The sequence below is a fragment of the Euprymna scolopes genome, chromosome 38 (genome assembly GCF_053919585.1).
Source record: "Euprymna scolopes isolate OS-2025 chromosome 38, ASM5391958v1, whole genome shotgun sequence".
NCBI classification, from domain to species: domain Eukaryota; kingdom Metazoa; phylum Mollusca; class Cephalopoda; order Sepiida; family Sepiolidae; genus Euprymna; species Euprymna scolopes.
The window spans coordinates 48,287,514-48,304,365 of NC_136519.1; the positions used below are offsets into that span (position 1 = coordinate 48,287,514).

Genomic DNA, 16,852 nt, shown 5'->3' on the forward strand with positions numbered 1-16,852 from the left:
AACCAAGCTGAACACGATGAATAAATATTTAAAGACGTTAGCGACTTGAAACATAAAATTTTCTTCTGAAATTATTGGATTCGGCATTAAATAACCTGGAAAGCGTTGATATGCCACAAAACGATAAAACCAAACACTATGGATAAATATTTGAAGATATAGACAAACTGAAGCATCAAACCTTTTTTTATTCCCAAAAATTACTAAATTCAGAATTTAAAAAATCCAAAAGGGATTGATATGCTATAAAACAGAACAACCAAACCAAACCAAACACCATGAATAAATATTTGAAAAGATAAAGAACTTGAAGCATAAAAACATTTTCCTAAAATGACTGGATCTGGCATTAAATAACCCGAAAAGAGCTTATATGCTATAAAACAAAGCAACCAAACCAAACACCAAGAATAAATATTTGAAGATATAAAGAACTTGAAGCTAAAAACGGTTGACATGCCATACAACAACCAAACCAAGCACCATGACTAAATATTTGCAAATATAAATAACTTGAAACAAAAAAAATATTTTTTTCCAAAATAATTGGATTCGGCATTAAATAACCTGAAAAGGGTTAATATGCCGTAAAACAGAACATCATGAATAAATATTTTAAAATATACACAGCTTGATGCCTAAAAAAATTGTCAAAATGATTGAAACTGAAAAGGGTTGATATGCCGTAAAACAAAACAACCAAACTAAACACCATGAATAAATATTTGAAAATATAAGGAATGAAGCACAAAAGTTCCCTCCCCCTCCCAAATTACCGGATTTGGTATTAAATTACTTGGAAAAGGTTAATATGCATAAAACAAAACATTTATTTACTGTTTTTATCAATTTCAACAAGAAGCAATGTTGTCTACCTCATTGTCATGTCACAATTAGTTAAATTATTTTTTTTAATTGTTTTTTTTTTTACATAGGCATAACCACTTATCAAGGTCCAAAGACCACTCGAGGGTTAAGAGTGTACAATAGTCAATTTGACAATATAGTAATTGTTAGTAATGGAAATTCGGTAAATTTGTTAACTAAAGTGGAACGGCTCATCAAGAACTTGTTTATGTTGGACTTGAAGACAACCATATTGTAGTTAGCTGGAAAGCAGGAAAACGGAAGACAATTTCACAGGCGTGCATTTCTAAGAAAGAAGCTTTGTTCATGGAATCTACATTTAGGTTTAGGCACAGATAAAGAGTGGGGGGAATTATGGATAGTGTTTTCAGCTAGACAAGTGTTTCTTGTGAAAGTTTGGCAAGGAGGGATCATAGACTGAAGCTCATTCGAATGTGCTTTGTACAGATAGATGATTGCGAGACATCCACCATTAATTGTAATAAGGACCGAGTTACTTTCCGTGACTTGATGCTAAATCTTTTTTTCCAAAAATCTTTCTTTCCAAAATTACTAGATTTGGCATTAAATAATCTGAAAAAGGGTTGATATGCCGTATGACAAAACAACCAAAATGCAGCATCTTTAAAATGAAGTTCAGATGCACAAGATCTCATGACATTCAGACTATTTTCAAACCTGAATTAAATGTATTTAATTTTACTCAAACTTTTGTGGTGAGGCATCTGTGACCTTTTCTGCTTTTTCATTATGGATGCTATTCAAAAGTCACTAACGACAAACATTGTTTGTATTGTGTGCGTGTTTCACACTGCTTTAGAAATGTTCTTACTTGAATTGACTGCACCTCTTCAAACAGATACATATGTAACAGATCTACTGACGCTGTGTAAGCAGCATCAGCTATACATAAATGACAAAGCCGCCTGCGTGATGTGATGTCACAGCAGAGATAAAAAGGACACACGTGCATTCGAGACGTGTTTGATCCACAAGAGAGTGGGAAATGACATGTTCAAGCCATGAGAGAGTGGGAAAGACATGTTTGGACCATGAGAGAGCAGTAAAGGACATGTTGGAGCCACAAGAGAGAGAGAAAGAGCATGTTTAAGCCATGAGAGATCTGGAAAGGATATGTTTGAGCCACAAGAGAGCAAGAAAGAGTGTGTTTGAGCCATGAGAGAGCGAGAAAGGGCACGTTTAAGCCACAAGAAAGCAAGAAAGAATGTATTTGAGCTACGAGAGAGTGGGAAATGACATGTTTGAGCCATGAGAGAGCAGGAAAGGATATGTTTGAGCTACAAAAGAGCAAGAAAGAGAGTGTTTAAGCCATGAGAGAGCGAGAAAAGATGTGTTTAAGCCTGAGAGAGCAAGAAAGAATGTGTTAGGGCCAAGAAAGAGTGGGAAAGAACATATCTGAGCGATGAAAGAGCAGAAAAGGACGTGTTAGAGCCATGAGAGTTAGAAAGGATGTTTTTAACCCATAAGAGAGCAAGAAAGGACATGTTTGACCCATGAGAGAGCAGGAAAGGACGTGTTTGACCCATGAGAGTGTGGAAAAGGATGTGTTTGAACCACGAGGGAGCAGGAAAGGACATGTTTAAGCCATGAGAGAGCAAGAAAGAACATGTTTAAGCCATGAGAGAGTGGGAAAGGACATGTTTGATCCATGAGAGTGGGAAAGAACGTGTTTATACCATAAGAGTTGGAAAGGACGTGTTTGAGACATGAGAGAGCAGGAAAGGACGTGTTTGAGACATGAGAGAGCAGGAAAGGACGTGTTTGAGACACGAGAGAGCAGGAAAGGACGTGTTTGAGCCACAAGATGCAGGAAAGGACGTGTTTGAGACATGAGAGAGCAGGAAAGGACGTGTTTGAGCCACGAGAGAGCAGGAAAGGACATGTTCGAGCCATGAGAGAGCAGGAAAGGATGTGTAAGAGACATGAGTATTTAGAGAATGGGACTTAAATACATGTTTGAGATGCGTGGGTGGCATCAGAGCAGAGATGTGAAGTCACACACATCTGAAAAAGGAGAAATGAACTGTTGAAATATTTAGGAAAAATGCGTTGTTGGAAATACTTGATATAAAGGCATCTATTAAAAAAAGAAAGTGAGTCGATTTTTTTCCTTTCTTCTGTTCCTTGCAACAGAGTCTGCAATGTATTGGGTGCATTTATATTAACGACTATGTTACACATAGAAGATACTGCCAACTTTACTACAAAGAAAGTGGACTCCTGCTACCAGGCTAGAAAACTTATTGGATTAATTAGGTTTGAAATAGGCAATTATGAATGAGATGAATTCAGGTTTACACCAGTTTCTTCCAGTTGACATCTACACACTATAAACAAAAGTATAATAAACATGAGGTCCATTTAAGAAAAAAAAAACCTGGCAGTGGGGGGATTTGTTTTTGGTGCGTTTTTAAATAGTAATCTAGTATATCTATAAAAGTGAGAATGTGTGTGAGGAAATCTCAACCTATATACTCAACGAATTTTTGATCTACAGATTTGAAATTTGGTATATAAAGTATTTAGATATGTGGAAAAGTTTTAATCGGTTTTCATCCAGAAAAAAAGGGCTGTTAAGAGGTCAAAATTGAAAAAAATTGGTATGTGAGAGTTATCAGATTTATATCTGTCAAGTGTTTCTTGGCTGTGCATGCACGAGTCATTCACATGAGAGCTTCCTTATGTTAAGAATAAGTAGGTTTGTATACACGCTTTAAAGGACATGACGAGCTGGCTTAATGGTTATCGTACTTGAGTTTTGGTTTCAATCTCAGTTCTCTTATTTTTTTTTTTTTAGTCACAAGAAGTGAACAGTTTAGAAAAAAACATAAATCTCGCATACACATGTCTTAGTTTCTTTACGTTTTTTATTTCATTTTTTTAAAGGCAATTTAATGTTAGGTTTAATACTGAACAACGCAGGGTTCATCTGCTAGTTTATTATAAACGTAATAATTTTAGAGAATGAAGACATTTAAAACGAGAATTTAGGACGCTTAAAGAGTAAATAACTTGAAATGTAGAATCTTCTGTTTTGTATTATGATATCACGAAAATTGGTTCCTGCATTTGTAAAGTTGATAAGCAGAACCATTGTTGTTTATTTAGATTGTGTAAGGGTGGGAGCTATAAAGGTGTACAATAATTTTCAAGCATGTCCCAATGAAAAGTCGATGGAAAATACAACATAACACATATAAAGATTTATTTACTTAAACAATCTTTTTTTAGATATTCTCTTCCTCAGTAATTTGGTGGGTTTCTAATGCTAACGTTTTTGATAGCATTTTGGCCTATCATAATTTAGTTTGAAATGATATTTTATTGATCTGTCACGATTAAGTGAAGGACGCATTTGAGCCACGTTTTTGATACCATTTTGGTCAGTCATAATAAAGTTTGAAATATAATTTTTGTTGGCCTGTCACATTTATGTCCAAACTATTGTAACATTACGTGGCGTTACATTTCAACCACTCAGACCCACACATTGTCTTGTTAACATCGCAAAAGAAAAAAAAAACAAATAAAACAGAAAAGAAATAAAAATTTGACTAGGCATTTTCTTTTTTAGTTCAAATGAAATGCATTTATTCTTGTTTTTTTCCAAAACAACGTATTTCCTTATTTTGCAAAAGTCATTTTGCATAGACATTTACGTTAAATGATCTTTAGCAAGCACTTTTTCGCGCTCATATTCACGCATCCATCTTAAAGATCAAAATATGATTTTATCGATTTGTCACACTTAAGTTCGAAATATAATATTTATTTATTTGTCACACATAAGTTCGAAATATAATATTTATTTATTTGTCACATTAAATTTCGAAATAAAAATTTTATTGATTTGTCATAATAAGTTCGAAATATAATATTTATTTGTTTGTCACATTTAAGTTCAGAATATAATTATTTATTTGTAAATATTTTTATTGATTTATCTCAATGCAGTTTGAAACATAATTTTTATTTATTTGTCTCATTTAAGTTCGAAGTATTTTTATTGATTTGTCCCACATAGGGTCGAAATAACATTTTTATTGATTTGTCCAACTGAAGTTCGAAATATAATTTTTTTGATTTGTCAGATTTAAGTTTGAAATATAATTTTTATTGATTTGTCAGATTTAAGTTCGAAATATAATTTTTATTTATTTGTCTCATTTAAGTTCGAAGTATAATTTTTATTGATTTGTCAGATTTAAGTTTGAAATATAATTTTTATTGATTTGTCAGATTTAAGTTTGAAATATAATTTTTATTGATTTGTCATACATAAGTTCACAATATAATATTTATTTATTTGTCACACTTTAGTTCAAAATATAATTTTTATTGATATGTCATACAGAGGTTCGAAATACGATTTTTATTGATTTGTCACATTTAAGTTCGAAATATGATGTTTATTGATTTGTCACACGTAAGTTTGAAGTATAATATTTATTTATTTGTCACACTTAAGTTTGTAATATAATATTTATTTATTTGTCACACTTAAGTTCAAAATAAAATTTTTATTCATTTGTCACAATGAAGTTCGAAATATAATTTTTATTTGTCACACATAATTTTGAAATATAATTTTTATTGATTTATCACACTAAATTTGAAATATAATATTTATTTATTTGTCACATTTAATTTCAAAGTATGATTTTTATTGATTTATCACATTTAAGTTCGAAATATGATTTTTATTGATTTGTCACACATTAGTTCGAAATATGATTTTTATTGATTTGTCACGTTTATGTTTGAAATATGATTTTTATTGATTTGTCACATGTAAGTTCGAAATATGATTTTATTGATTTGTCACACTTAAGCATTAAATAGAATTTATTTTATAAAATCTTTCAGTCATATTTTAAATAGGATTATCCCTTGTGATTTTTGGAAAGTTTACAAGTTTTCGTAATAGTGGAAGTCTGGTATTCGTCCTTTTTAATAGTCTTCAGGTTATTTCCTCTTCTAAGAATAAGGTTGGTCTCTTCGCTCGCTTTCTCTATGTAATTCTGATGTTGTTCGTTCTTATTTTCCTTTGAAAACTGATAAGTCTCTTGATTATGTAATTATCACTCCAAAGATGGTTGCTAGGGTTCTTTCTGATCTTGACCAGTCTATGGCTTCCAGTCCTAATTCAATTTACTGTTGTTCGTCTCAAACATTACTTTCTTCTATCCTCTCAAAATTGTTCAATATCTGGTTGTCAAAATCATGTTTTCCTTCTCGTCAGAAAAAGTCCTCAGTTCATATCAAACTAGGGGATCTGCACGGAATTTTGAACAAAACTTTTTATTTAATCAAGCTCTTGTTCCGGCAGCCATAACTGAGTACATATTGTAAGTAATTTGCAATTATATTTCTAAGAGCTGCCCACACTAAGGATTGAACTGTAAACATCCAGTTGTAGGTTACGCTCTTCTGAAGGTTGAAGATTCAACTTTACTACAAAGAAAGTGGACTCCTGCTACCAGGCTAGAAAACTTCTTGGATTAATTAGGTTTGAAATAGGAAATTATGAATGAGATGAATTCAGGTTTACACCAATTTCTTCCAGTTGACATCTACACACTATAAACAAAAGTATAATAAACATGAGGTCCATTTAAGAAAAAGAAAAACGTGGCGGTGGGGGGATTTGTTTTTGGTGCGTTTTTAAATAGTAATCTAGTATATCTATAAAAGTGAGAATGTGTGTCAGGAAATCTCAACCTATATACTCAACGAATTTTTGATCTACAGATTTGAAATTTGGTATATAAAGTATTTAGATATGTGAAAAAGTTTTAATCGGTTTTCATCCAGAAAAAAGGGCTGTTAAGAGGTCAAAATTGAAAAAATTGGTATGTGAGGGTCAACAGATTTATATCTGTCAAGGGTTTCTTGGCTGTGCATGCACGAATCATTCACATGAGAGCTTCCTTATGTTAAGAATAAGTAGGTTTGTATACACGTTTTAAAGGACATGACGAGCTGGCTTAATGGTTATCGTACTTGACTCACTGTCTTTAGATTTTGGTTTCGATCTCAGTTCTCTTATTTATTTTTTTTTTAGTCACAAGAAGTTTAGAAAAAAACATAAATCTCGCATGCACATGTCTTAGTTTCTTTCCGTTTTTTATTTTATTTTTTTAAGGAAATTTAATGTTAGGTTTAATACTGAACAACGCGGGGTACATCTGCTAGTTTATTATAAACGTAATAATTTTAGAGAATGAAGACATTTAAAACGAGAATTTAGGATGCTTAAAGAGTAAATAACTTGAAGTGTAGAATCTTCTGTTTTGTATTATGATATCACGAAAATTGGTTCCTGCATTTGTAAAGTTGATAAGCAGAACCATTGTTGTTTATTTAGATTGTGCATGGCTGACGGTTCGAGAACAAGCTAACCCTGTGGATTAAATAAAGGATTCCAAGCAGATTCCAGAGTTCAACAGAAACGTTCCCAAGTTGGACGAGATATACCTGCAAAAGGCCAGAAGTTACATTGACTGAAACGTCGTTAGAAATAAGAAATAACATTCGAGATAAAAATAGTAATCTTAATAATACAAACTTCGATTTTATATAATTATATTGCTCACATTGCCCAACTTTATAATTAGCAGCTGTTTCAAATTAATGGTTAACTTGCGGGACCTGTGGAAATTCCACAGGGGACTCATTCATATGTAATATATTGATGTTGGCATTCTGTAGATGTTCAGTATAAATGGAGACGCTCTGATATTATTGTAGCTTTTTTGTTAAAACTGCAAAAGTATTTATCTAAGCTAGCACGAACGCCCAGTAAAGCCTAGTCGTAAATTACGCTTAAATATGATATTTTAATTCTTGAAGATTTCGTATATATTATTATAGAGTTAATGTTCTATCGAATTTTATATATTATAAAGTTGCGATTTCAAAAATAAAAAAAATATATCCATATGACTTGGGTGCATTAGCTTGAATCGAAACCAAAATAAAAACTCATGAAAAAAAAGTATGTATATATATATATATAACTTGAGTTCCTTCAGGCACAATTGAAACCGAAACCAAAACTTATGAAGAATTCTTGATAACAAGAAGACGCCCAAGATTGACTGGAAACAATGCTAAGATAATCTGACAGCACATACAGCATCTTGAATTTCCAAATGGTCACCCATTTTACTACTGACCAGGCTCAACGTCGCTTAACTTCAGCGATTTAACAGGAACTGGTGTGTCAATTTGATTATATTGTATATAGAAAACTAGCCTGAGTTCCCGGCGTTGCCCGGGTGTTTGGAGCAAAAATAAGTGGTAATGGGCAGACAGGCTCAAATCCGTACTGCAAAGGAGGAAAAGAATGTGAACAAAAAAACATGACATCTTTGCCGCTGCATCCATCACCAAGCGGAAGTGGTGAAGGTTTAAATTAGGGCTAGTAAAGCGAAAAGATTGGATGACTTTCGAAAATATCGGCTAAAAAGCGACTCCTCCTTGTAGAAAAGTCCAGTAGAGGGTGAAAGAATTAATGTTTTTAGTCTATTTTTTTATATTTGTTGTCCGAAGGGTCGAGCTTCAGAACGATACTGATCCCGTGAAAATCCGTCGCCTCTGTAGAAAGTTTTAGGCAGATATACATACATACATACATACATACATACATACATACATACATACATACAGGCAGGTGAGATTTATATAATAGATGATAGGGAAACACATGTTGGTTTACTCAGATTTGGTATAATAATAGATTTCTATCAGTAAAAGCATGAACTGAATACACGTTCCTGTTTTGTTTGTGGGAAGTTGCAAAACCCCAAACATTTGAAATGATGAAACTGAAAATGGCCCAGAATGAAATGATATGTTTTCTCCTTTAATTCAGTAATTGCATGTTTCCATTTGCAAATATGGCCACGGAAACCATTCTGTAGGCTTTCAGGAAATTAATGTTATTGATTTGAATGAAATGAAATGAAATTCACTTAGGGAAATTTTTCCTTGTACATTTTTCAATTTTCCAATTCATTTTGTAAAAGATTTCAACATCGATATCGGTTAAGGAATTCTTGTAAAGGAATTCTTTGCCAACAGAACGTATCATGCAAAGAAACATGAGTTCCTATTTACAATGCCTCCCCACGGGACAGAGTTAGACACCAGGGTTGTTTTTTAACGTGGAGAAACAGGAGTTGATGAGGTTTGTAATGGTTTCTTTTTGCTATGAAATTAAAGAATCATCCAACCTATTTTATTTGATCTTGTAAATGTTATTGCCTTGTATATATTTTGAAAACACATAATGGATGCTCCTCCATTGGAATGACGATGACCAGATGGTCATCCAAGAAGGATCATAGATGACACGCGCTGGAGTATCAAGCAAGGGTTGTGCAATCACCACTACACCTCTCTTGAATCAGCACTGCTTGTAACAGAACGCAGATGAGTGCATATAGAAATATCAGAAGCAACTGAAGAAAAATTTAAAATAGGACACCACGTGGTCAAGGAGAAAGAAAGTCGGTGCCAAAGGTAGATGGACGTATAAAGTTGAAGTAGGGGGGTGGAAGAGGAGACAATGGTAGGAAGGAGGGGGACATCATTCTATAAAAAGTGGGAGCGAGGAAGAGGAGATAATAGTGGGGAGAGTAGATCAGGAGAAGATAATAGCAGTGGAGGAGAGTGAGAGAAGAGAGTGGGGAATAGAAAGAGGAGAGATTAATTGAAGGTAGAAGAAAGCAAAAAAAAAAAAATAATGTTGGGAGAGGGAGAAAAACAAGAGGAGAGAGAGGGTGGGAGAGACAAGTTATATATATAAAAAAAAGAGAGAGTAAGAGAAGAAAAACAAGAATCCGGTATCGTTTGGAAATAAATGCCGTTCGCTAAAACAGAAGAAGTACAGTCGGATTTATTTATTTATTTTTTGTTGTTTTTTTTCTTTTTCAATGGCGCCGGACGGCGTGGGGTCCAAGAGAAGTTTGAGCTGTAACGAACACGGTTCAAGTGTAACGACCGCGTTACACTTAATTCTAGTCGCAAGAAGTCTAAGACAGCTGGAAATAATGCGGATACAAAATTCGTATCCAACACATGCCAACGTGTAAAACGGGTGTTAATGTTACGTCTCGGGGAGAGAAGGATAGGGTAGATGGTGTCTGCTTATTTTGAGTCAATGTTCATATTTACGGCATCTCAGCCGTGTTGGGGGATCTATAAAATGAAAGCAGAAATGTACCTTTTTTATATTTTCGTTGCATCTCTTGTCTGTGTCAACTCGCCGAGAACAAAAAGCTTATAACAGCAATGCACGGTTCATTTTCTGTACAATTAGGACTTTCTTGGTTTCACGGTCGAATGGTGCGTCTCTGTTCTCAATCCATCTTTAGAAGAAGAGTGGGAATTTCTCTATTGATCCATCTTCCATACATAGCTGCCTCTCGTCACTCCAAGAGATGCTCCATCCAATCACTGTGTTTGTTAGATTCGAAACTCGAATACAACTCTCAACTGACTGACTCCAAAACAGAACAGATACTGCACTTTGCTCCTAGACAAAATACAAAAACTGAATCGTTTAATAAATCCATATTCAACACATGCCAAACGAATATAATGATAAGGAAGATAGATTGTACCATCTTAAAAGTAGTGATTTTCGTAAAAATAAAAAAAAACATTTTTTTTTCTGAAAGATAATATTTAACATATTCAATAAATTTCACACTTGAAAACAAAAAAGATGAAAAATTTAAATACATTCAAAATTCAGATTTTCAACATTAAAATTTGAGACGTGCGCAGTTGTTTTTTTGTGTTTGTTTTATTTACAATCCTCACCCCCGCCCCCCCTACGATACAATATATTTTGCTCAGTTTTGGCTGATTATTTTAAGCATATTTGTATTCACAAATAAAAAGGGGGAGTTTGTAGGCAAATATATATATATATATATATATATATATATATATATATATATCGATTATGAAAAAAAAATGCCCCATCGTTCTTCACTTAATAATCAATAATCGGTGAAAATTTTGTATTGATTGGGTAATTACTTGATTTTTGGTAGATTTTTAAAGAGAGACTCCGTCAAAAAATACTTACTCTTTCCTTCCGTTTAAGCCATGCCTATGCTATTAAGTTTTAAAACTCGCTATTAATGTTTAGAACTTTCTATTATAAAGTTGACAAGAAAAATTTTGCAGTTTTTACCTTTTAAATTCAGATGTATATGTCTCGGCTCAATCGAAAATTTATTGATTGAAATAAGCACCATCCGAATAAGCACACTTTTGCCAATGCAAAACAAGTATACTTATGCAGTAACATAAAAATCCTTTTCTCGACAAAACAACCAAACTAAACGCCATGAATAAATATGTTAACATATAAAACAAAAATTGGTGCATAAAACTTTTTTTTTTCCAAAATAATAGGATTTGGCATTAAATAATTCGAAAAGGGTTGATATGCCGTAAAACGGAACATTATGAATGAATATTTGAAGATATACGCAGATTGACGCCTAAAAAAAATTGTCAAAATGATTGAAACCGAAAAGGGTTGATATGCCGTAAAGCAAAACATTTATTTACTGTTTTTATCAATTTCAACAATAAGCAATGTTGTCTACTTAATTGTCATGTCAAAATTGACATGACAATTATCGTGTTAAATATTACTGCATGTGCTTTGTACAAATAGATGATTGCGTGACATCCACCATTAATTGTAATAAGGACCGTGTCACTTCCTCTAATTTTTAGTCTATTAATCTATATACTTGAAATTTTTTCGAAAACTGTTTTCATTAATAATATTCTATCTTATCGCTTTTTCATTATTTTTGGATATTTTCATTACTGCAATTTGACAAAATACCTATTTATAATGCCTCCCTATGGGTCAGAGTTAGACACCAGGGTCGTTTTTTAGAGTTTAGAAAAAGAACAACAATTTTTAAATTGTCTCAGTTGTGAATGATATCTCCTCCATTGACAGGGAACAAGAAATTGGAGTGCAGCGTCTGAAGAACAGATACTACACTTTGATCTTGGCTTGAAGTCCAAGGGTTGATATGCCATAAAATAAAGCAACACTCTCTCTCTCTTTCAAAACAAGTTTCTTTGTTGATCCCCTGACAAAAAGAGGTTGGACCTGTAAATTCATCCTTGTCCGTTCAGCCATCCGCACTTTTCTCCATAACTACACCTTGGAATTTTTGTGAAATTTTGCACAAACATTAACCATGATATGAGTAAAGAAGTAACAGAATTTTGTGCTTATTAAAAAAATTGATGTCTTGCATTTTTATAAAACTTTTTGAAAAGTTGTAACTAATTTCTATATAATTTTGTTTGTCTATATTTTGTGATAACTCTTGGGTGTACCCCAAGGGCTCTTTTAGGGCTAATAAAAACACTCCATTTTTTTAGACTGTTTTACCATATTTGTCCAAAATTTTTTGTGTATGTCTATTTAGCAGTTTTGCCTAGTACTAAACCCAAATTTAAATATATTAAGGCCTTAGAGACTTTTGTGGATAAATAGGGGGTGGGGACAAATGATTGACTTAGTCATTTTTTTTATGCCTTGTTCATTGTGCACCCACGGGGGACCATGCATGCTTCACTTGTTTCTTATGTATTTATTCATATTTTTCTCTAAATTTTCTATTTTAGATGGAAAATTGACGTGATTCCTGATGAAAATGAGGATCCAGAATCCCTTGAAGAAGGGGCAGCCGATCGACTCCCATTGGATGTTTTCAATAATTATTTCAGCCTTGGTGCTGATGCACATATTGCCTTAGAATTCCATGAGTCAAGAGGTGAGTTATCTCCCTTTTCAAAACTCTTTAAAGATTATTTAAGTCATAAAGAAATAATTAGGGCTATGACAACAGAATATTCTTTTCATTGTCTTAACTTTCAAGTACATATCCGACACAGACAGTTAATCAATCGAGAACCACATCACACTATATGAAAAGCATATAAGATATCAGCGGATACACACCCGAGAGTCAAAACAATAAAAAGAATATGCTGTTGTGCTAGTCCTAGTTATGACCTATTTCTTGTAATAAATAATTTTATCAAGAATTCTTCATAAGTTTTAGTTTCGATTATAGCTGATGGCACTCAAGTCGTCTACTTTTTTGGGTTTGTATTACTGTACACATAGATTCGAAAAAGTTGTCAAAAAACAAATATATAACAAATAAATGTTATCAAAGGCAAGATAAGTTACTTTTCTACCAAACTGGATATATTTTTCGTGTTTTTATTTAATGTAACATGTTTATTCAGCTCGAAAACCATACAGTGTTTACTGATGTATTGGAAAATTCAAGATGGCGTCTGATTCTCTCTTTAACACGGTAAGTTTGGGAAAAGATGTTATAAATAAGAAACTGGATAAAATACTGTTAAAAACTCGCTCAATATATGTTACCGTGACATAGGTTGACATATATTCGGCGGGTTTTTAATAGTATTTTGTATAGTTTTTTATTTATTACACCTTTTTCCAAATTTACGGTGTTAAAGAGGGTGTGAGACGCCATCTTGAAATTTCGAATACATCGGTAAACACTGCATGTTTTTCGAGCTGAATAAATATGTTACATTGAATAAAAACACAAAAAATATATCCAGTTTGGCAGAAAAGTAACTTATCTTGCCTTTGATATCATTTATTTGTTATATATTTGTTTTTTGACAACTTTTTCGAATCTATTTGTACAGTAATACAAACCCACTTTTTTTATAAATAATTTTACCAAGAATTTTTAAGTTTCAGTTTCGATTATAACTTAAGCAACTCAAGTTATATATATACAGTGGGGGTCAAAAGTGTTTGCAAATTGTATAAATTGATAAATTTATGCTTCAATATTTTCCAATATAATAACTATGTTGCTCACTGTTTGATATGCAAATATATGAAGTAAATTCATAGAAACGGAAACCAAATAATCATATTCTGGAGGCGGGGGTATGGATCTTTAAATGATTTCAGGAAAGAATATGGGCCAAAAGAGTTTGCAAGCACACATTTATCCGCAATAAATACCATTTTTAAACATGATATAATTCGAAAAATTGTCATCATGATTATAATACCATATATTGATAACATATTACAAGAAAACAACAGTTATTACTCAAATAACAATTAACAGAACAATACAAATTTATGAAACTATTTAACCCTTTATTCGCTTTCCTCCATTTTAAATCAAATCAATCAGCCTCCTATCAACAGAGGATGTTAATGTATGCACTTGCTGAGGTGTGATTTCAGAAGATGCCTTCTTGATTCTCTCCCAGATGTCTTTTTTACTATGGAATTGATGCCCGTTTTCGTAAACCTTCCTCTTCAGAATCGACCAGAGGTTCTCTATCGGATTTAAATACGGGCTCTGAGGTGGCCAGTCCATCAGACGTTCACCAGAGATCCCCAGCTTTTGTGAACCGAGAAGCATGGCTTGGGGCATTGTCTTGTTGGATAATTAAATTCTGATTGAGAGCATCATTTTGTGAATTCAACCAGGGCAATAAATTTGCTTCCAAAAACTTGCAGTAGTTCACAGAATTCATTTTGACACAGTTGGGGACAAGAAAAGGACCAACAATCTCACTTCCAATAATACCAACCCAAATCATCACTCCTCCTCCTCCCTGTTGACGTCTGAATCGCAAGCGTGAACTATTGCCTTTAAGAAGCCATCCCTTAGCCCAACCGTCTGAGCCGTCGAGGGTTGCTCTGGCCTCGTCAGTCCAGAGAACATTTTGAAAATTGGTTTTCAAATATTTAGTGGCCCATGCTAGTCGCTTCTGACAGTTTATATTACTTAAAGGAGGACATTTTATTTGTGTTCTCTGGTCGGCTATCTGTTTAAAAATCCGATTTCGGGTCCTTTTAGAGATGCCAGACACTCCTGCATGGTCGAAAATAGCTTTGCGTGTGTTTTGTGGGTTTGCTAGCAAACCCCTCTTGATTTTTCTAATATCTCGTGGTGAAGTCACCTTTGGTCTGCCACTTTTATGCTTTTTTCTTCCATCTTTGCTATCAATGACGAAATGTTTCACAGTTCAATGATCTCGTTTCAAAATTTCCGAAATTTCCAATGTAGACTTCTTTGCAGCAAGAAATGTAACAATTTCACCCTTCTCCCTATTTGTCAACATCTTTCCTTTAGCCATTATCAATAAATTAAAATTACCTGCATAACCTTTTGGCTCACGTGAAAAGTGGAAAATGTTGAACTATTATTAAATTCTGGCTTTTATCGTAAAATGTAGTAATGAAACGAACCAGAATGGCAACCAGCAAATGATGGAAGCGTCCAAAATGAAAAATAAAGCAAAATTAATAAAGAAATTGAGAAAAAATAGGTCTGCAAACTCTTTTGACCCTCCCCCCCACTGTATATATATATATATATATATATATATATATTTTTTTTTTTTTTTTTTTTTTCATAAGTTTTGATTTCGGTTTCGATTCAAGCTGTTGCACCCAAGTCATATGAATATATTTTTGTATTTTTGAAATCACAACTTTATAATATATAAGAATTTTATCATTTTAACGTTTTTATAATTATTACTAGACTACGACAACAGAATATTCTCATCATTGTTTAGACTCTCGAGTGTGTATCCAATACAGTTAGACACAGTTAATCAACCGAGAACCACATCACTCTATATAAAAGCATATAATATATCAACGGATACACACTTGAGATTCAAAACAATGAAAAGAATATGCTGTTGTCCTAGTCCTAGTAAAAAAAAATGCTACAAGTTCATTCAATTATTTGTTAATTTTCCCGCTATGCTCATGACTTCCATATTGCTATATGAATACAAGTTTCAAAACGAGTCCTTTTTATTCAGTTAAAAAAAAGCAAAAAAACGCTCAATATCCTTTCAAATAGAGCTTTCTAACAATAATGAATGTTGTTGTGGCTTCATGGTTCATTCAATTCATGGAAACGTTTTAATACATTACTGAACGTTTTGGGATTAACCAAATGAAGGGTCTATCAGGCATGAGTATGAAGTGTGATGATGTATGGAAGTGAAACCTGGATAGTCAGAGTTAGGGAAAGGTTTTGCATAGTGAGAAATGATGAGTCAAAAGGAGAGTAATCTCCCCTTTCAGAACTCTTTTAAAAATTATTGCATGCATAAACTAATAGAAAAAAAAGAAGAACGCTACAAGTTTATTCAATTATTTGTTAAATTTCCCCGTTAAGCCCATTACTTCCATATTTTCATATGAAAACAAGTTTCCAAACGAGTCTTTTTTTTTATTAAGTAAAACCAAGCAAACTCACTTGGAAATTGTATTAACACAAAAAGAAAATGTGGAAGGAGAAAAAAAATGAAGCCTTTAAAATGACTTCGATTGCACTATCTGTCATGGGAAGAATTTATCGAACATGTACATACAGTGTGATGACGTATGAAGATGAAACCTGGACAAGTGTTGAGAGAATATGTATTGCATGGATAGAAGTGATATGAAAATGATATGCTCATTACTTTCTGTTGTAGTCCCATAATGGCCTGGAGGAGAGACAAAGCTCGATAATTTGTGGAAACAAATATATTGAACTGAAAAGTAAATACAAAAAATAGTGTGGTTATACGTCAGTCCGGCTGCCAAGTATGCGTCATTTGCGCATTACTAGTGTGCTAACCCAAGAGACATATTCTCCCGCTCTTTACAGTATGTGGAAGAGTTTATTATTATCCGTAGGGTGGACACATCACAACATTTTCATATGAATTACAAAGTTCATAATGATCCTTTTTATTCAAGTAACCTATTATCTCCCATGATTTTAACCACTTAATTTTTTTTAATGAAACTTGGGTACCTGTGATACAAAAAGCGTGGGAAATACTATGAAATCGTTAGAATTACATCTAATATAGAAATAAGCGT

General features: G+C 33.1%; 1 protein-coding gene across 1 annotated transcript in view; it reads left to right on the plus strand.

The window, feature by feature from the left end:
* LOC145263137 (diacylglycerol kinase zeta-like) overlaps nt 1–16,852 on the plus strand; it is a 1,403,365-nt gene that overhangs the window by 1,128,224 nt on the left and 258,289 nt on the right. The window contains exon 12 of the mRNA XM_080120103.1: nt 12,568–12,716. Within this exon, the coding sequence (XP_079976229.1) occupies nt 12,568–12,716 (149 nt within the window). The remainder of the gene's footprint in view (nt 1–12,567; nt 12,717–16,852) is intronic.